A 22,919-nucleotide genomic window follows, 5' to 3' on the forward strand; every position below is an offset into this window, starting at 1 on the left:
TATCAACCAGGAAGCAGGAACCAAAGCATAGGTTAACATAAAGGGGGCAGGGTTAAGCACTGAAGGATGGCTTACAGCATATGTGGTTTGCACATTTTCGCATTTCCTGTGTTCCTGATACCTGAACACATTCATTCAAATACAATATTGCCAAAGAAACAGGAAATCACAAGCATTTTAGGTGGACAATTTCTATATATCATTCAGGATTTTCTTGGGACTGTATTTGCGTAGCCCTGGTCGTGCACGCAAGCAGATAGAGGACGAAGCGCCAGTCAAGCTAAACCTTCTCTAAACCTAAACCAGTTCAATTTGAGAGAGATATTAGTTATGCTTGGTTTAAACAGGTGCACGTTGGATCATTCCAAGGACCAGAGATATGTGCAGAGAAGCCTGATGTGCACATGCAGACCAAGCTGGCATCCTCCCACTAAAAAATATCCGGTTGTACTTGTTGTATAGCAAGACATAAAACTGTGTGATTAAGGAAAACTGCAGTTAAACCATGGTGGAAAGACATTATTCTATAATTATAAAATACTAGGATATTAAAGTAACCAACAATAATAAAAGAATAACTGCATTGTTCACCAACTAAACTTAGAGCTCATGCCTTATTTAAGCTGCTTTGCATTTATTCTTAAATACAAAACTTCATAGAAATCTGAACTGAGGCACCACTTAAAAAACACACTTACAGCAAGTGATTTATTTTTTCAGAGCCAAGAGAAATACATGCCTATATCTGGACCATGAATAGCTCCAGCTTTCTGTAACTGAAACCTCAGGTATGTATTTTTTCTCCTGTTACTAACTGTCAGAAACAATAAGTTAGCAAGGAAAACGAAAAATTAAAACCAGTATGGATCTGAAAGTGCAAGTTGTTATTGCACATAAAAGACCCAGAATATTTACAAAAACATTTCTACTTACATCCTATTTTGCTGCGTAAAGCACAGATTACCTTTTATCCTCGATTGCTTTCTCTATAATACACAACAGATAAGCCTTTTGAATACCACACATTTTTTTCATTGCTATCATTCTGAATTGAGACTGTGGAATGGGCCAAAGAACATACTGATACAAATCCAGCCAATGTACTGGCAAAAACCGCAGCGGGGATAAATCACTTCAGTCCCCACTTCTTGTCAGAACGGTGGTCACGGGTTGGCAAGATACAAGTCAAACTGGAAATAGCCATAATCACAGTTTACAAGAGTTAACCTAATGAAAACCACTTCTTGGTGTATCAACTGCAGGCATCCAGCCTTTGAAAGCCCTAAGCACTATACCTTTCATATCAGAAAGATGCATATATTGAGACTTTTGCTGAAAATTAGGCTGAGCTCCAGAATATGGGAAACAGCCCAATGTGCTGAAAGAGCAATAATGACAAGAAAAATTGATCAACTTTGGACTTTGAGTGAAAACAGTTAAAAAAAGAATGCAAAGCAAGTGACAAATGGGATCACTCCACGGGAGCACTGAGGAGGAAGCCGACAATGTCAAGGAAGGAAATTGCTCATTCTCTTTGTCTGTGCATAGGAAGGGCTGAGCACTACAAGCTTGCCTGGTGCCATACACCTTTTTGCTCTTTTGGATCACTGCAGGGAAACACTCTGATTTAGTTCTGTCCCCCCTCACCACAAGGTGGCACATATGTACTCCCTGGGATTTTTAACTGCCCCTACAGTTCGTTTTAAAGAAAAAACTGTTATCCAATTGTAGAGCGAGGAAAGGAGTGCAAGTGGGATAAAAGCAGGGAATGATAATCCGTGTTATATTATCAAGAATAAACAAGTAAATATAAGTAAACTATTCTTAATAAGTGGATTAATTCCAAATTCTCCTTGTTAGTATTATTTACTATAGGGACTGAGGTGTACTCACATCAGCAGTCTGGCAATTAAACAGGATGAGGGGCTATTGAAAAGTTTGCTTCAGTATGTTTTACAAATACATTCACCAGAAACTAGGCAGAATTTACAGATGAAATGCGACATGGACAGACTGGTGCCAGAGATGGAAATAGGCACAGAAAACCAGGTGTATATGCCCATGATTTTGATTTTTCAGACTTTAAGCCTCTGTTCACCATTGGCTGTTATACCGTATCAGGGGTGTTCTTACATTGCTGCCACTTTTCATTCTCGCTCTGTGAGTTTCAAGAACCAACCACACGTGCTAAGGAAGGCTGTTCCCTACTAGCAGTTTTTCCTTCCTGCTGATAAAGGCTGTGTTTGAATGTCAGACTTTGAAACATCCAAATATACATTCTCATTTTCACCTAGCGGCCGATGAAATAAAAATTTCAGCGCAGTACTCCCTCTTTTCAAATTCATGATATGAAAATATACTGTGTGATCTACAGCCACAGCACACCCTTCTCCACAGCACATAACAGCCCCACGTTTCATGTATCCTTTAGAAAGGCACTAAGCAGACTGTGAATACACCAAACTGCAGAAGAGATCTGAAAGCAAACTGAGATAAGCATGTGAGTACGAAAGAGAGGAGGAGGAATGTTTTAAGGACAGCAAAATACGAACCTAAACCAAAGCACAGAAACACTGGTTGGCACACGAAGCAATTCTATCCACGCACCACGAAATATATGTTTTTAGAAAGTAGATTCTTGGAGATTTAAAGCATAAACTATGTACATAGCTCCCTCTGATGACCACTGGACACGATACAATGCAAGTCTCCTTTTACTTTTGTTCATGCACTCAACTGACAGCTGACTGGTTAAATTCTAATTGCTTCCAAGTGAGGTCAGCAAAGGTATTTATCGAAAAGAACTGAACAACAGGCTCAACACACACATGCACGCGCACGCACAAGCACATACACACCATCGCTCCAGCCTGTTGATTTATGGAAACAATTACAACTCTGGTGGAGCCTTTCTGAGCTGAGAAAGTTTGTAGCTACAGTAGAGTGTCTCATGTTGCAAAAAGCAGACAACAGAAATGGAGTACTTGGGCATCCAGCTCTTATCAACAGGAACAAGTAAGTTATCTGTCCTTTACAAGAACAGTTTCTAACAGCTGATAGCTTTTATCTTCATTTGTATACGCTCGATGCTAAAAAAAGAATTAAGAAAACGATTTCTACTAATAATCTGAAAAGGGTAGGAATGAAAATACAGGGCTAAAGCTATGAGGTCTGTTTTGAAATCTCAGCTAGCAAAAAGTTAAATGATAGATTGTGCTAATAGTGACTATATAGATATGAAGTAACAAGGAGAATTTTATCATGCATGAGAAAGTAGTTGAAGTGAATCAATAGGAGATTTTTGGAAGGACTTAAAACTGAAGACAGAGCTCTATTTACAACCAGGGGAAATGTCTGTTTGTGTAAAAAGTTGTGTGAGAGATATCTGTTGTAGATACATTTGCATATTGTTAAAAATCAGCTCAGATGTCCTACGTTTGTGTGCAGTACTTTTCATTAGCATAACGTAACCTTGCGTGTTTGTAACAATTGAGCATAAAGACTTACACATGCACCTTTTCTCACAGATCTTTTATTTTCAGTGCAAGCAGCAAATTCAAGTAGTAAAGAAGGTCACGACAACAGAGGTTTTTATAACTTGTGTCTTTAAAGGATATTCTGACTGAAGAGATATTTAAGAAGCTCTTCTATTTCGCCATTAACTATTAAGGAATAACGATCAGAATTCTAGAAGAGGGAGCAATCTCATTTAAATGAATCTGTAACTCATAAAGACAGAAGGCAGGTCGGTGACCTAAGAGCAACAGTCTACTTGAGATTTAATTTTCATTATGTTGTTCATGAACACCCAGAACACTGCACTATAATGCACAAATGGATACTGACATGGATCCTGCCAATTTTGCTCTACAGATCATACTTTTACATTATCTTTCTAATGGGCACTATATCTTTAGCTTGCAATGACATGACTCCAGAGCAAATGGCTACAAATGTGAACTGTTCCAGCCCTGAGCGACACACCAGAAGCTATGATTATATGGAAGGGGGGGATGTAAGAGTGAGAAGACTTTTCTGTCGAACTCAGTGGTATATGAGGATTGATAAGCGAGGCAAAGTAAAAGGGACAAGAGAAGCAAACAACAACTACAGTAAGTAATACTTTTGCATTTCCTATTTCTAAGGTTTTAGAAATCTACACATCATTGTTTCCCATTCCTTGATTTATCGTCATTTCAGAGGAATTTTGTATAGTGAACTGACCATTGTGTAGAACAAGTTTGCCAATTAATCGTACAGCAGGACATTTGTTATTGATTTTGAAATGCGTCATTTTAAATACTACATTGTAGATCTGCTAATGTATTAGTTACAGCTGGAAACTATTAGCAAACAGAGAGCCTATTTTAACAAGTGAACTAAGGTTGTAAGTATGAAAATGTATAACCACCAACTTTGCTCATAAAATACCTCTGAAACATTAAACCACATTTATATAGTCCACAAACTACCTAAAGGTTTGGTTTGTTTGAGTTAATTAAAACATATGCAATACTAGAAAGTTCAATGGAAAGAATTATGTAAACTCTCTTGCAAAATCTTTTAGATAGTTTGCCAAGCCAGGAACAAAATCTATTATAGTTTCTGCAGTTCATTATTACAATGATCATGATGCTGAAAAAATATTCTCTCCCCTTTCTTCCAAAACCATGACTCATCTAGAGAGAATGGACATATAATATTTTACAAAGCTCTACCCAATACAATTTCTGGACTGGAAAAATAATTGTTGCACTAATCTGTGTTTTTCACACAAATACCCATATATCTTTGATTTACACTTGAAGGCATCAATTTTTGCAGCCACTATTTTGCCACATTTTCTTTCATGTTGTTGCAAATATATTGTTTATTTAGAGAAACATGGCATCTACTTGAAAGGATATTACTTTATTAAGATACAACAGGAAAATACATAGGATTATATTGCATATTTCAAAATAAAATCATAAGCAAAAGGGGCCAGGGACAAATAAAAGGACAAACATATTTCCAAGGATGCTGTTAAATACAGTTTTAATGTAGGTTGTATGTAGTATTGTGCTTTTTATAACAGCAGCAGCAGCAAAAGAAACCAATAAATCAACCTTCAAGAACCGTTGGTGTGATTCAGCTTTTAGCTAAAGCTGCCTGCTTGTTTTCTATAAGAACAGCACTTTCCATGCTATAAGTGCCTGCCTAGTGGGCTGCATCATTTATTTCTTTACTTCAGGACTACATTAAGTGCTTGGCAACTTGTGTGGCTAAAACTGCATTGACTAATGTGACTGTTTCTTTTAAAATTTGTTTCCATATGTCTCCTTTCTTCCTACACTATTACCCAGTGAATAACCATATTCCTCTGAAAGACAACACATGGCCAGCAGCCAACTAAGTTATTTGGTCCATATTCAAGAAGACTCCCTTTGAGTTTCAGGACATTGCTACAATACAGATCCATAGGGCTAGTTTTCAAGGGAAATGTTGTTCCCACAAAAATCACTGAAAAAAAATGTTACTGAGCATTGAAACAGATTCTTCTAAATTAATGTAGATCAGTGAATATCCACAGTACCCAATTTTTTCTTTTGTTATTTACAAACACCTTAAAGAAATTATGACAGCATATGAGCTGAATAATTATATACATTTGTGCTTTTTTTTAGTTGAATGATGCTCAAGTAAAAACTGTGTGAGCAATTTAGCATTATTTCAAATTCAAGTAAAGGTTCTCAGTTCTCTGCAGGATTTCATGCTGCTGAAGCACATTAATGACACCTTGAAACATTCTGTAGTGAGACCACTAGAGAATAATAGATCATCTTGTGCTAATGATGTTCAGAAAACTACAAGAGACTACATTTTATGATCATTTAGTGATGGTAACTAACTATTACAAATTCCAGAAAGGCAAACTTGAGTCACTAAACCCTTACATTTGTATTGCAGTGAAAAAAAATTGAATCCTTTTTCTGGTAAATTAAACGAGATTCAGGAGAAAAACCAATCAAAAATTGAATGGTTATTTGGTGACTGATGTGTGTTTTGATGAACTGGCTCCACTAAATTTGACTGAAGTATGTAAGAAGTCTCCCACCATCTTAAGTTTAGGTCTCTTACTGTAATTTATCTATTGTATCCCAGGGAATAACATCCAAATGCTTTTGTTGGACAAGTAGAATAGGCAAAAATAGACAAAGACGACTGGAAAAATGTGAACACTTATAACTTGGATTGTCTGAGAAACTAAAAAAATTAGTGTTGTAGTATTATAGAAACACTTCTTTTGTCATATCCTCTGCTCAACAAAAGATGCAAGCAGCCTTTTTGAAGATGTGCTTATGGTTCTCTACTAACATACCTATAAAGAAAATAATATTTTATAAGGGGGGAAACAAACAAACAAACCAAAACAAAAGCAAACCCAACCAACCAAAATAATACAGGAAGAAAAATCCCCACCTGGACTAACACCCTTTCCCTTTTTAACATTAGGAGATTTAAAAAGCTATTTTTATCCAGGTCTCTGAAAAACATGATTTTAAAATCATACCCATGACAAAGATGTATTAATGTGTGTGTTCAAATATTCTTGTACCATGATTTCCAGTTCTGAAAGTTAGTAAAAGGTAGAACAGACCTGTTTCTTAGGGTGCAATCCCAGAACAGCTGCAGTCAAACTAATCAATGGATATGAAAAGTGTTGCTCCAAGACATTTCTTCTTCTTTTGTCCTAATTTTCCACTTACATAATAAATAAAAGGAATTCTTTTCCCTTTTGAATTCACTAATATGTGCTATTAACATAAAAATAAGAAAAAATCATATTTTTACCTATCATAACTTAGCATCATAAAGGAAGCTGCCCTGAGAGTTTCATAGATAGCATCAACTATTTGCTTTCAGCTCGTGAATAGGGAAGCATGAAAATTGTGAAAAGCAAACTTGACTGAGAAATGTCTGTAGAATGATAACTTCATCACCACTTTGGCAAGTGCCAAAATTCACAGAGGTTCTCCCATCATTTGGAACTATGAATGTCAGAATGCCAGGATGGTGAGGAATTAGGGTCTTTGCATTTCAAACTTCTCTAATTACAGAGTAAAAATATATAATAACACACTATGAAAGCAACAGTAAAAATAATGAAAGTGTTAAAATTTCCTATGGTTTTAACTTAACAGCCACTGTATTAAATGTATGTGGATCCAAATTTCATGAATGCTGAACCAAATCCTCATTCGCCAACTGTAATTAATCTGTATTTATCATTCACTTGCTTCAAGACACATCAGAAGTTAACTGTTTAGTTCAAGAAATCTGTGTGCGCTGCCCCAGTGAAAGGGAATTGTTGAATCCTGTTTACAACAGTGATGACCTTGTTAGGTACCCAAAGAACATGGTTCTGTGCACATTTCAGAAAGCAGCAGAGCCTTCTGGTGGACATAAAGGTGATAACTCAAGAGTGAACTAATCAAATCAGAGGACAGTGATCTCCACTAAGCAGAGGAAATCACTTTGCACCTGACAGCTTTGCTTTCAATCTGAAAGCTAAAAGGCAGAGTGAGAACTGAGTCACACACTGAAAAACTAAAGCAAGAATTAGGAAGCAGCCAAGAGATTAGGTCACCCAGAAAAATCTGTCATTATTCATAGAAAAATTTCTCTTTGACAAAAACTTTGTCCAAGCCTAAACCAGATGGTTTATATTGAAAAATAATTTTTTATCTTGCTCATGGAAAAGAATCTAATTGGGCACACAGAATAGACTCTTTGAATTCTTGATTATAAAATATGAGATTGACTGAACAAGTCTTGGAGATAACATGGCAATTTGTTAACTCAATCTCTGATAGAAAAATAAGCCTCTCATTATTACTGTTTACTCTTTCCTTCATTTCAGTTTGTGTTTATTAATTTTGCCATATTTTACTTGATTTTGTTCAGAAAAAAATGCGACAAAAAATCAGAGTTTATTTTGACTCTATCCAAGAGGATTTATAACTACGACTGGATGATGCTTTAGGACTTTCCACGCTCTGTTGCCTTTGGAATCTCATTTTAAAGACTTCAAAGGGTCTCTTAGTTACTAGAAAAGCCTTCCCGGAACCTGAATCCTAAGATGTCTGATCCTGTCATATTCCATGTGTGCTCTAAACCCAGAAAGTGCCAATTTCCTCTTCTTTTCAGTGGGTAAAACCAATAACAACAACAAAAAAAAAACTAGAAAAAGTAATCTAGTGAGATCTTCACACAAAATGGCTGAAATCTAGATTAAAACTTTTATCTTAGAAAACTACTTCTATTTTGACCAAAATCTAACAAGTCATAGTTTTCAGCAATATTAAATGAACTCTAACTCAGTTTTGTTCAAACCTAAACCCTAACTGATGGCAAAATACACTTTAAATGCATCTTAGTGGTTAAATACTCAAACTTGATTAGAAATCAGAATTATTTCCAGTAGCATTTGATATATGCTTCTTGGCATAAAACAAATGCTGGACTATGTATGCTGTGCCACCATATAAATTTTATTTCTGTTGATTAAATATATGTTACATAGAGAACCAAGAAGATTCAGTTCCTGAAAATCAGATGTTTCAAGGCAGGTATTGATGTACCAGATTCAGTTAAGGGTTATGTGTGTTTCAAACAAACAGAAAGTCTGTCTTTGTAACTGCAGTCTTGATTTTTCAAGAGGTTGTTTGTTCAACCAAGATTTTGGTGTCAGGAGAAGACAAACCTTTCCTAACCTGAAAGTGCTCTTGTTTCACATTAGTACTCTGCTACACTTTTCAATTATAACAGAAGGAGATTTAATTCAAATGGAAATATATATGTATCCCCTCAAAACCTAGCCTACAGTGCCAAGGATGACTTTCTCTCCTACAGCAATTAATCAGACCTAAATAACAGATTTCCCTTCTCCCTCTCCAGTTCTTTGTCTAGCACTGGTTGTACAAACCACCCCCCAGGTTTCAACTGGCAGAAAGTCTCCTTGGCTATACCCCAGCCTATACTTTATCACAAATCCCAGGTTTTCACTCTCAGCTGTGGATGAAGATGGGTTTTAGCAAAGATTCAGATATCAGAAGCAGCTGAGTTATACTTGTCTCACAGATTCTAATAACTTTTTCGGTAAGTGTACCCTTTGTGGAAGTGAGAAGAAAGCAGGGAATAAAGCCCTGAACCACTGCAGCGAGATTCTTCAGATCTCATGTCCAGATCAGTGCTCAACTGACACAGCATGACAGGGGTGCCACAAAGCACAATTAAAACTGTTTATTACTTCTGAATATACCTCCTGACTCTTCATCACCTTGTCTATTCTGAGGCATTTACCAGCTGAAAAGTATGTGGAAAGCCAGACAGTAGCAGTTTATACTCACTTTCTTCTCCCTCTGAACAAAAATGATTGCATAAGCTCTGTGAGGAGAGAATCAAACCTCTGGGCTCAGGCCCAGGCAGCAGCTTCACAAGCTAATATACACCAACAGGGCTCTGTCTGCCAGGGTGAGCTTCAAAACTGAGCTAAAATCAGTATGAGCAGTGAAAAACACCTAAGCTGAGTCTAAACACGTTGTCCTTAAACTGAGTCATTTGACCTTGATACGCCCTCATAATTCAGCTGTGGCTTCAAGTTTTTCTCAATCTCTCAATACTGAGATTTATCAGAAATGAGAAACAGTGCATTTTTATGGAACCATCACTCAAATTTAGCAGCCAACTGTGGAAGCAGTTACAGGACACATTTCAAAGATAAATTGCAGCCCCTTCTCCCCCACAGCTTATCCCCCCTCAATTGTTTACAATTTCTGAATGTTCAAAAAATTCAGTGTTGTATCATTAAGCATGTTATTGCTCCATCCCAAAGAAAATGTGCTGAAGTGGCCCTGACCTGAGACTCAAGAGACTTGAGGCTAATCCAAACTTTTAAGAAATTTGCTTACAGACTTTGGGAAAATTCTTCAGACTCCCTGTGTCTCTATGAAAAGAATTATTCACCTCTCTGTAAAGAGCTTTAAAAGTATTAGTGGAAAAAACTTCCAAATCTCAAAAGAATTGTGTGTTACTGCTACAAATATTAAATAATTTTATTACAGAATATCGACTAATAGAAAATGAACTAAAATAACTGAAGTCAGTAGCTAGACAGAAAAACACTGAGCTCAGATGAATCTTAAAGAAGCAATTTCCATATAGGCAAAGAGAATTTGGTAGAAAATTTAATGCCTTATCCAGTGAGTCTTGCAAAACAAAACCTAAATCCAGATATCCCCCTTCACAGCTTCCAGCTTTCTGTATTGTTTGAGTATCTCAAAGAGACTGGTTTAGATTTCTAGGATCCTGGAGTACAGAGCAAAGCTGGTTTTCTCCTCCATCTTCCTTAAAGCTCAGGAAGACCAAGACATCCCAGAGCATACAATTATACTGCTCCACACTACAACATCTATCAACTAGTAGTATATTTTGGAATGCTTTTCTCATCAAAACAGAAGAAGTTTAGGCAAATGAAGGCTGTTACTCTTCGTGGGTGGCACACTGCTTTCATTGCATAATTGACTGTCTATGACTATATTTGGCAACTGCATTTCAATTGTCTTGTTTGACCTTTGACTTTATTTTTAATTTTTAATTCTGGATATGAGCTGACAGAAAGATCAAGTTAGCCTTCTGGTGTATGTAATTTAGAAACATGATTATTAAAAAGTTAATAGTGAAAATTCTTATGGCAGAAGCATAATAGAGGTTAACAATCCTAGCACTGAACTGTCACACTCTAAAACTTTCATAACACATGACATCATTTATACAAATGGAAAAAGTTCTTTGTTACAACTGGTGTTGAAAAGTTAGAAGTGGATAATCACAGATGTGGCCCACAACTTCATGAAAACACACCAAAAAAAGCAATAAAAATACCGATGCAATCAATACGCTCTCTTGACTGTTATTTAGCTTTTAAAACAAAGAACGAAACCAGGATGAAGTTATTAAAAGGTCTTTTTCTATTAAAAGGACAGATATTCTGTTAAAAACAGAATCCTTCAGCATCCAGACTTTCAAAACTACGCCCAGTCAGAACATGGATAGATCAACTCAAAACCATAAATGACAACAGCAAAAATGACCATTTCGTGGCATTGTTAACCACAATAACTTCAAAAGGGATCAACAAACACCACTCATCTCCATCACTCCAATAATAACACTTTCTGAATACCCCCATTACCAGTGGGATTTTCCTGAAGGATTTTCCTAGCATTAATACTTCCATCTTTGGTAAACCCGCTTGCTTCCTTTTAAATGGGTCAATAGACACTGGGAGGTGCTATAGACTATAAAAAGAAGGTGATCAGACTTGTTCTTGGCAATTTTGATACCTTGGAATTTTGATATTTGTCTTACTAGCAGGTAATGTGTTTCAAAACAGAAAAAATATCACCACCTGTTAACAAGAAGCTTTTTTTCATTAATAACCTGTGCTAATTTTATACATTTTATTATAACCATTAAATGTCATGTGGGATTTGATATTTCAATCAAAAATGAATGTTTACAGTAAAAAGAAGTATATAGAGAAGTTCATGATTGTTAAACAGAGAAATTATAGATGAACATACATATTATCTAGAGCTGAAAAACATTGTGGGGGGGGAATAATTACAATCAACATCTCATTTGGAGAAGGTTGTATGTGAAACTGTGCTGCAGTCCCAGAGCTGCTCAGGTGAACTGGTGGAATCCTTCTGGGGGTGTTTTTGTGCACAGCTGTGAACAGTGTAGAGGCAAACGGGGAGTTTTACATGCCAGGTGTGTGGGAAGGCTCACAAGAGCTGTCTGGTTTCTTACCTAACATGTGCCCAGCACTGCATGGTGACCAGAGATTTGCCCTTGGAGTGCTCTCTATGAACTCTGAGGGGGGCAATGTTCAGCCTCTCTAGCTGACCACCAAGCAGATGGATTTGGGAGAAAATGCAGATCTAGTCCAGGGAAGAAGGCAGTGGAGAACAGACTGATTCCATCCAGTGCTTGTGTAGCTTCTTGTGAAAACAAGAGTTGTTCTCCCTGACAGAAATTCTGAAGCAAAATAGAAAGGATAACTGAATCCTGAGAGTGCAGCCAGTACTGACACAATTGGAAAGTGCAACTTTCACCAGCTTTCAAAACCAACTTTAACTTCTCCGTGCTAATTTATTTCCTTAGGAAGAGCCTGGGCAGCCTGGGGACTGCACATAATGTGCAAGATGATATGTAGAAATCCAAGCAGTCCTTGAGTGCTTATTGGTGAAATTTTACAAGGATTTAGGGAATCAGCTATGTAAATCCAGCACATAACGATTCAAATAATGAGACTTGCTTGTTAGTGCTGCTTTACAACTAACAAAGAGACAGACTTACACTGTGGGAAAGGCCAGCACAAGATCTTCCTCAGCAGCAATCCTTTATGTTTGCTTGTGTGAGGAAACTGCACCTGAGAAGCCTTGAAGTCATCATAGTTATGTCACTTTGCAATCCTACCACAAAACACTGCAGTGTTACCTTTACAAAAGGCCAGGGACAAATACCTGTCCCCAAAGTGAGATTCATCCCAACTGAATTCCCCACCCAGTACTATTGCCTGCATTAGTTTAGCACCATCTTACCCATGCAATGCAATAACACAGCACACAAAGAAACCTCTGCCATGTACTAAGCCCATCTCTGACCACGCATGAACTGCAACCGTGACAAAACTCAGTGCTCTACCTACAAATATTGCTACTAATCAAAACCTGAACTGGATACAAATACAAGTACTTTCAAACTAACTGGTGACAAAAAGCCATTCTTTCAAAAAGACTGAGAATCAAAACCAAATAACAAGGTATATAATTTCCAGGGCAAGCAATTTCCTTTGAGCGCTCTAAAAATACTGCATAAAAGTCAGAAAAAAAGAAACTTTCTCGTGTCCAAATTATGATTCCAGAAAGACCATTCAGGAAAGAAATACTACCACCTACCTCAGCAGGGACATCATATGAACTGTGGAGAAAACCACAATGGGAAACACATGGAAAGCCTCTTCCCTGCAAGGAATCCTCCTTTCACACTACTGACCAGCTACAAAGGCCTGGCTACGCCCTCCTTCCTTTCACTTAACAAGGGAAGCAGGTACACAGGTGCTTTGAGTCTCTTGCTCTGCTGTGGATCCTGCCTCCCCTGCAGCACTGGCACTGGGGTTCCAAGTGCTGAGCGTTCTGTCTGAGCATCTGTTTCAGCAGCCAAGAAGGAAGTTTTCTTATGAGGGTGTAAAAGACAAACAGTCTGGTGTGTTTTCCTACCTTACTAGCAGTGTAACAGCCATATATTTGGGTGAATTGGTATTGGACTTCATAGCAAATATTTATTAGTTCAAAGGAAATCAAGCATTACATCAATTTTGAGAGTAGCCTTAGGAGAGTCTGCTCAAATTATAAAGTAAATGGCAAGAGTCCTAGGCCACTTATACTTGTCCCCTTAAATGCCTTTTAAGTTGAGCAATGAAAATAATACAGCTATTAATAAAGCCAAGCTTTGAGATTATTATAAACCAATTTCAATCAGAATGTTCATATTAGCAAACTGGTGCCCAGGCTACTTGATTATAAATAGCAAACTAAAATTATTTAATATGCCTTCATTTCTGACTGGATCCTTATGGGACTTGGAAAATTCAGTCTATATTACTGAAGATTAATGTCATGCAACTAAATTAAAGCAAAAAAAAAAAATTACCACATCTTTCTAGGAAACTATTACCACATATTTCACGGAAATCATGCTCTGTTAATTTTTAGCTAAGTAATCCAGTGTCTTGAATTTGAATTACTCTATTTTAATAATATTCTTCAAGGACACACTTGGATGAGAACTTATGAAAGGGCACTTTCATCCAGAAGGAACACTGGAAGCAAAACTGGTCTATATCAAAATCAGTGAGCTATCATTAGACCAAATCAGACCAAAAGCAGGATTTGTCAGATAATTCATAACATATAAAGCAGACCCCCTAATTTAGTACAGAGATTAACTGCCTAGCTCTGATCCAAGCAGATTATTTAAGAGAATGTGATGAGTTCTAATGGCTATATCATTTAAGCAGAAAATGATCAAGTGATAGAAGGTATATTTATCATAATTACAGTGAGAAATTATTGGAGAAATTATTCAGAACTGTTTAACATCAGAAATGTAATAAATACCTATCTTTGCCAAAATAAGACTTTTTCCTTCCTATATAACAAAATATTTCATAAACACAAGTAGGTATCTGTAGACTGTCCTGGTCAGATAGGATCTGCAGACAACCCAGAGACAATTTTCTAAAAGTGCTGACAAGTACTCAAGGGACATTTCAGTTACCTTCAAAAAGGGCAATACTTAAGCCTAAGCCCCATAGCATATGTATGGTACTTCCATTTCTACATAACTTCAGGTGATGCAAAAATGTGCAAGTAGCCACTGTTAGGCAACTGTGTGAGACAAAACCAAGAGAACTCATGTTTCCTGACTTTGTCCTAATCATTGTAACTGATAATCTTGCATGCATAAAACAGACATTTTTCTCCTGCTAGGGCTCAATTAAAATGTATGACTGCCACTATAAAAATACTTTTTCCCTTTCTTCCTCTTCACATCAGTTGTTCACCTTTTGGTGCCTGTGATACAATTTTCTTTGGGGCATCCTTACCCATATATGACAAAATTTAACAAACATTAGTTTTGTACAAATTATTTCCCCGATAAACTACCTGGGTTCCAAAATGAGAATGCAGGTGCTCACCCCTCTTTAGGTGATGCAGGAAAACGCAGAATATTTCGTCTGTATACAGCACCGTAAATATTGAAGATTTTGGATCACAATCTCTTATATTGTCTTCTTGTCCAAACTTCAACTATGCATTTATGGATGTTTTCAGCTGAACTGAGCTGAGCAAGCAGAAGTGCCAGTTATAGCACACGCTTCCATGAGTTTACTCTTTTCCAACACCAGACCTGTCACAGTTGGATGGTTTCTTTCTTTGTTTTCCCCTTAAGAGCTGTCTGGCAGCTGCACCCCAAACCAGCCTCTGTCAGTGGATTCCTAAAGAATTATACATACATCATCTAATGGAATCACATGTGCTGCAATCTACAGGTGGCATTGTACAAAAGAGTCTGATCTGATCCCTGTCAGACTGTGCCATATTTGTTTCATTAACACAGATTTCTACATGAAAAAAAAATAATTCCCACTCTCTGTGCATGGTATTTGACTGAAATACACAACAACACAGAGATGTAATCACCATGAGAAAGTAATGGTTGAGAAGTATAGCATTGGCTCTTCTCAACATACAGTCAAAATATGGCTTTTCTATTCCTATTGACTTAGGGATCAACTGTGGCAAACTATCATTAATAGCCTAAGTAGTTGCTGTTGAAAGCAAAAATACTGCACAGCTGTGGAGGAGTTAAGTTACTGACTAGTGGAAAAGCTATCTAACCCTGTGATTCATTAGGAAAAGTTTGCTCAAGAGTTGAAAGACCCATATTAGGAAAGAAACAAATACATGCCATTTGTAGAAGTCTGGCTCTACTGCAATCAGTAAAAGTTTTGTTATGATGCCTATCCATGGCTTGAGTTTACTTAAAAAAATGCCAGATAATAACTACTGCTTCTGCAAATCCATGTGCTTTTACTTTAAGATACAGTTTCATAACATTGGTAATAAATACTGGACGTAAAGAAAAATGAAATTCCTGTTCCACCATTAATCTCTTCCTGACTTTCAAGTCAAAATGACTTATCTATCATAACAATATCAATGTAGGAGTAATGTTTCTATCTCTAGTCTACTCAATACATGGGCTTAAGAGTCCAATACAGCAGAATGTACCCAATTCAGGATACTCAACTTGAAAAATAGTTAGCTATTACTTTTCAAATATATGTGCAAATTTATATTTCCATATGAAAGATATAAATGGAAGTTTATTCTAAGTTTTTCTGACCTATATTAAAACCACAGAGCCAGATTTCTATACTAAAAACTGATAGCATTATTTATAGTGAATATATATTTAATAGTAAAAGTGTAATCTCATTTTGTAATTTTTTTTTGACATTTGAATTTACATATGGATCAAGAATACCTTGATAGTCATGGGAGAATTAAGGTGGCACAAAAAGATCTAGTTAACAACAGTAGAATTACTTTGTCTCATTTTGTGTGGTAAAAAACAATTACTATCTCAGTCAACTTTGGTACTGTTTCTCCAGCTCCTTGCTGCAACACAGCTGAAGTCACAGATATTCCATGCAAAGAAAGAAAGAAAAGGTTTCTTTACCACTTTAAGTACTTGGAATAGCCATAATTGTTTCAGTCAGAGCAAAAAGCATAGCAAATCCTTTACCAGGAACAGGTTTTCCATATACATTTTAGAACACACCCCTATGGGTCCAGCCAAGCCCTGTGCTGGTTTAACTACACGGTTTTCAAGGCAGTTTAAAAATTTCCTGCTAAGTTCAACGTTACACAGTCACTTTTATGTTACAAACACTAGGAGAGAACAGTACCATACAGAGCAGAAATGATCATAAATACAATGCAGAATCAAAAAAGGCTATCAAACTGAGTCTGCCAATCACAAAATTACACAAACTTAATGCAAATCCTCCACACACAAAAAAAAAAAAAAATAAAAAAAGAATGGAAGAGCTGCAACCCCTTTACTTGCACATGCAGCTTCTGCTACCCAGTCCAGAGTCTAATCTTAAAAGCCCACTAACCTTTTCCCGAGCCCTCTAGCTCTATAAACCTACGGAAGAAATCTCTTCCGTGTTCCTCTGCTTCCTTAAAGTGAACATTTTACTCTCCCCTGCTTGAACAAGGTCCTTGTTTAAGCCCATTAGCTGAAATTCATGTTTTCAAACATCAGCAATTCATAGACCAGCTGTTTTCCAGATTTTAAAGGGGTCCATACTTTCTGCTACAGATTGCTTATGCATTCTGTGGAGCCCATCAAAATTTCATGACAATACATATAAAAGCAAACTGTAGCAGAAAAATTGAAAAGTGGAACATTACCAAAGGCTAAAAGACTGAAGCTGTTATCAAATGACTGAGTGGAATGAAATCTTCCATTTGTTCCAAGATCAAGAGAAAAGTATGTCTTTAGGCTTATGCCAATGCACTGCACTGTCATCTATCAAACAGGTTGTTTGATTATTGTCAGAGATGGAAATCTGGAATACTACCAATACTACCAATCATATGGCTGCTGGGATGGATCTGAATGTAAGGTATCAGATCCTTTAACAGGCTGGTCACAGACATCTTCATTACAAACAGTCCCTGTAGTGTGGGACAGCAGTACCTGTGTGCTGGGAGAGCCAAGCAAACGAAGCACTGCAGTTTGCAGGCCCAGGAGAGCTCCCAGCCCTCCTGAGGCAGCTCAGGGCCACGGGAAACTTCTCTTAGTTGGTAAAGAAAGTGAATTTCTATCACATTTTATGTATTTTCCTCTGGTTAATTGAGAGAATACTATAGGTGGGGTTCTTGGTGATAATGCAAAGTGAATAACAACACAGCTCTAACTTCATAGTTGCCCTTTTACATGTCCCCTTTAGGTATCTTTAACTGACATAAGCTAGTAATTTTAATATATTGAAAGATTTATTTTAATATAAACTGAAATAAATACAACTGCACCAATTCACATATGGGAATATAAAAATTAGAACAAGACCAATGGGAAACTGGGTTGTGTACAACCAAAACTATATTAAAAATGCATTAAAGTTAACAAAAGAGTTTAAAGAAATATAATATAATTTGGCTAATCCAATGCTCTATTAACTGTTTAGTACTGATTAGTCATTTCATGACTTTTTAGATTTTAGCTATGATTGATAACTTCTTTTTATAAGATAACATGACACTCTTCCAGCACAACACACTGGAATGTGCAGCCCTTAGTTCTAGAGCCCTGATTTCTACTTTTAGGGTACAAGCAACTTTCACCAAAAAACTGGGCACTATTTCTATGTAATACTTGCAAAAAGCAAAGCACAGAAAGGCTGTAGACTCTAGAAAATATTTACATTATTCCAGTTGCAATAGTTTTCTCACTGACTTCCCAATATTATGCACACAGACAAAACTACAAGTGTGCATGGATACTTTTACCACCATGGTTAACACCTGATTTCCTCTACATCCTGCATTTCCTCTACATCCTGCATTTCCTCTACATCCTGGCATTTGCAGTCAAAACTGAAAAAACCCCAGATCTTCCAACGGGTCAATTCAGCTGAATTTAAAAAGGCAGATTAAAAATCACACAAACAAATACAGACTAGGCTGCAGGTCCCATAGTATATTTGCTCTGCTAATGGCAATTGGTCCTGTAGCCAGGAACAATTTTCTCCACTGGTGCTGATGCTTCTGTTTTTCTCAGTTTTGATATGGGCTTGTAAATCTAGATAATGACTAAAGATAACAACTGGGTGACAGTAACACATTTATAAATAACTGGTCATGTAAAAAAAGAGGGAGGTTTCAAAGTGCTGCCTGTGTGTAATGGCAAATATTCGATTGATTTCCCTAAAGTCAGGCTTCCAGTCAGGCTTAAAATTTTAGGCAGGTAAAACCAGTGTGTTATTAAAAGGAAATTAATTACATTAGGCAAAATTAAGACAAGGAATTCTTAAGCTATTTGAAAAAAAAAAAATTGTTGGATATTTGACACACATTTTGATCCATATACTGAGCAATACAGGAGAAACATCTGGTATGAAAATCCTAATTTGTTTATCAGGTTTGCATCAAATTTTTAGATTGCTTTTGATTTGGAGAGGTTTTTAATTTCTGCCTTTTATTAGTTCATATTTTAGTCTTTGGACTTCTACAGATTTTGAAAGTTCAACTAAATCTAAATTATTTGTCAGCAGCAAACTAGAACAATTTGAGAGACCATATCATACAAATATATGTCCAGTGGGGTTTTGAAGGCAGGAGGAGCGAGCCAGCTGGTTTCTATCAATCCCCACTCTGCGATGCAGTGAGGGGTTAGTGAGATTTTCCCAGCAGCTTCTTGCATTTTGTACCTTGACAGGAATTACGTGGTGCCTGCCTGTGTTCCTCTAGACACTGTAATTGGTATATTTACATGTCCAGCTTCAGCTGATCCTGCACCAAACAGCAGATCCGACCTGGAAATGGAACTAAAATGTATTCAGTTGGGCTGTGCTTGCCCTGCATTTTACACAACTACTCCGAGTGGGAAAAGATGTCTGTCTCTTGCAATAGGATGGCGGCGTTTATGACTGAAAAGAGCTCTTAACTGTGTGAAACAAAATTTTACTGTCTAAAGCTTCAGACCATTTAAAACTATTTGCTTCTATGCCATAGGCCCCTGTGTATACATTCAAGCTCTGAAATCCTGCAGCCACCTTCTTTCTTATGCATCCACTTTCTGAATTCTACGTATTTGAAATAATTTCGGTTATTGGCCACATCTGGGAGCATTTTCACTAATAAAAATGCATTGTATTATATATTTAAACTGATAACACATTGCAGAATGTCATGGTCATTCTACAAGCATTTAATAATAGCTTTTAGTAATTTTTCTCAGCAATGTATAATATGAAATTTTCCTGAAAGAACACAGGAGGGCAGTTTTTAGGTTCAGTTTGTCCCCAGAATACAGCTCTGCTATTTCTCCTGTCAAGCCTGTTTCATGAACCAGGAAAACTACCACAGGAATGGCTGGAGACAGAACAAAACAGCCAAACCTTGAGATCAGGGAATATCTCATATAAAAAAGAGAAGATTCTGTCTTGGATTTATTTTTGCCTCCTTTAACTGGAAAAGTCCAGCCCTCAGTGCCATGTTATATTCAGGCCATCTTTATGACTGCCTGCAGCCCGTTTACCCAGGTGATAATCCATCACAACACAGGAAACGCACATGGAATCAAAGTTCCTCAAACACAATTCAGATAATGGATAATTTGTTTTCTTACATACAGAAAAGGTGTGTGAATATGCACTCCTGGTTTTCTTTGAAAAACAGAAAAGGTCTTCATGAGAATGACATGACTAATTTAATGTTAACTGTGATCACTAATTCCACCCAGGAACGGGGCAAGGAGAACACCACCTCTTTACTAGATGAAAACACAAAACAGCAGAGTAACCAAAATAAACACAAATGAATCTGTTTTAAAACTTTTGCATTATAGAAGAATTTGAAGAGACAGAAGTCTGTGGGATTTTCCAGATTCAGATAATCAAAGTAGCTGTAGGCATTGAAACTGAATTTGGGAAGTCTTCCACCTCTAGATGGTTTATCATATTTTGCTGTGAAAAGGTTAATAAGCAACATTTTACGTTTACTTTTGCTGTTTTGAAGCTGTATTCTGAAAGTCTACAAAGCTTGAAAAGATCATGTAATCCAGTGAAATTGGCAGAAAAGATTTAAATACTAGAAATATCCTTTGAGCTGTAGGGAAAGTATTTTTTGTACAAGTTCAGCTCTGAACTATTAAATCATTAATTTTCTTAAGTGCTTGGAAACAATTACATTTTGTAAACAGTCATTCAACTATTTTTTTTCCATTTTTCATATCAGTAAATTATTAATGCTGTAATAAGAGAGCACTTTTTCAGACTGAGGATTAAGACTTGGATTTTACATGACAGTATTAACTCTAAAAAATAATATTATTCTTCATTATAACCATATGTTTAGCTTCAAGGCAATTTTTATTGAAGGGAAATGTAGTTTCCTGCAAAAATGAGAAATGACTACATGCTGTATAAGAGGCTGATCAAGAAAATATTTATATAAAGCACAGAGGAGATCAGCAAAGTGAAGGGGTCTAATAAGTTTAAGGAGACATTCACAAGAGAATGACTGCCTGGGGCAGCATGTTGTTCACTTGTTACTGTGTACTGCTATTCACAAGTCACACCTCTAAATTGAAAAGTTCCATAGTTTTATGATCTACTTCAGTGAAAAATGCCACAGCCTTTGGTCTTGACAATAAAGTCAAGAGAAATATTGGAAATACAGTGGCTTGAAGTGCTAATGTTTGACAGAGACCTACTCAGGAGAAGGCAATTTAGAGTCAGAATGTCCTAGACCAATTCTTACTATACTACCATTTTCAATGAAGAATGAAGCATTTGATTTATAAACCCATCTAACCCAAAAACATTAGCAGAGAGTTAATACAAAACTGAGGCCAAAGAGGCTGGACAATAAAGAAAAATACTTGGAAATTCTAAGCTATTTCTCTTCAGCAATTATTAACTGCCATATGGTGGCTGAAATCCCCACTCCAGTGATTAGGGGAGGGAATCTTTACTGCGTGTTGCAAACTGACAAGCACAGTTTTACATTTATTCACTTTCAAAAATAACTAAAAAACAAAGGTATTATGGCTCTTAATATTTCCCACTGCAGATCAAATTAAATTTGTAAGTGAAAATGAAGGTGTATTTCCAAACATCAGCCTGGAAGTTCAAACCAGACTCTGCACCTCTCGCTGTGGTACCAGCAATGCAGAGTTGGAAGGGCAGATCATACATCTGATGATGCACAGGAGACTGTGTAAACACTTGGACCAATGCAGACTTGACAGTGGCACTTGGCTTACCCCTTCCCTTTCTGTCATGAAGGTAAACACCCACAAGTCCAAGTACACATGCAAAGAACAGATCTAGTTAGTAAAATACCAGCATTTCTAAACAGTCATTTTAGTCCCTGTTGTACCTTCCCTCCTATGTTTGGTTCCTGTCTTGCATTTTTTATGCTACCTTCACAGAGATATCAAGTCAGCAGTGTCTTTCAGAAACTTTGACATGGCTCAAAATCCTTAACTAACTTATCTGTCAACTGTTGAGTATCACCAGGACAATGGTTTATCAAAAAGTTGTTCTATCTAGCAATGTATGTATTAATCAGTTTGTAGGACTGAAAATTAGTGAAGAAATTTATGGAAAATGTAATGTCAAATAAGGAATACTTAAAATGATCAATAAATGAGAACCTAACAGAGTACAAAAAATTCTTTGATGGATTTCTGTTTAGCCATTAGTTGATTTTCTTTTTAATTCTATATGCCCACTGTTTTTATGTCCAGTGAATTGCAAAAAGGCAATTAAACATCAGCTATTTGTGCTTAATCAAATATTTTCTGCACATGGACTAAATCTTAGAAGCAAATTCTGCTACTTGAGGATGTTTAACAAAATGCTGCACTGAGTCCTCAAGGAATATCTCCCTACCTTTAATCGTGTTTCCTCAGACAACTACAATTCCTGCTTGGAAATTACACACAGGACAAACACAGGAGTTTTGAGTGCTTTGAATATTTATCCATGATATCCAGATGTCTGGCACCTTGCTGAAGCAGTAGCTTCAACTGTTCTCCTGAAAATCCTTGACAGATCCATTGTTTATGTGCAGATCATTTTTACAGCCATATTCATCTCTACAGTGCCTCAGATATTCTACACATGCACAGCAAATGCACACATGGATACAGCACAAAGCCCCTAAATAAAAGCTTTTTTTAGCCTTCCATATTGGTCCATGCTGTAAACAACAACATATATGTGGTTAAGCCATTAATCAAAACTCTGAGTATCACAAGGAGAAGCTAAAAGAACAAAGTGATAGTGAATGTATGTACCAACTTGTTTTCTGTTACCATAATTAATTGTTCATTAAAATCATATCCATAGATAGAAAATTCCTGGGGAGGAGAAAATTTCATCTCTGCTTTGAAAACCATTAAAACATCCACTTGTATATCCCTTTCTGCTTATAAAGCTTATAAACATAAGTTCTCTGAGGTACCGTCCAGGAAACTCCTTCATGCTCTTGCTAAGGAAAGTA

The 22,919-nt window shown here is 36.7% G+C and overlaps 1 protein-coding gene across 2 annotated transcripts in view; it reads left to right on the forward strand.

The window, feature by feature from the left end:
- Window positions 1-2,760: 2,760 nt before the first annotated feature.
- Window positions 2,761-22,919, forward strand: part of FGF7 (fibroblast growth factor 7) — a 31,385-nt gene continuing 11,226 nt past the window's right edge. The window contains exons 1-2 of one of the 2 annotated variants that reach the window (XM_064668839.1): window positions 2,761-3,015; window positions 3,918-4,112. In XM_064668839.1, coding sequence (XP_064524909.1) covers window positions 2,976-3,015; window positions 3,918-4,112 — 235 coding nt within the window. In that variant the 5' untranslated portion in view covers window positions 2,761-2,975. Of the gene's footprint in view, window positions 3,016-3,561; window positions 4,113-22,919 lie in introns of those variants that run through there. The other variant, XM_064668838.1, reaches the window with a different exon arrangement.

This window comes from Pseudopipra pipra, chromosome 12 (assembly GCF_036250125.1).
Source record: "Pseudopipra pipra isolate bDixPip1 chromosome 12, bDixPip1.hap1, whole genome shotgun sequence".
Lineage (NCBI taxonomy): Eukaryota > Metazoa > Chordata > Aves > Passeriformes > Pipridae > Pseudopipra > Pseudopipra pipra.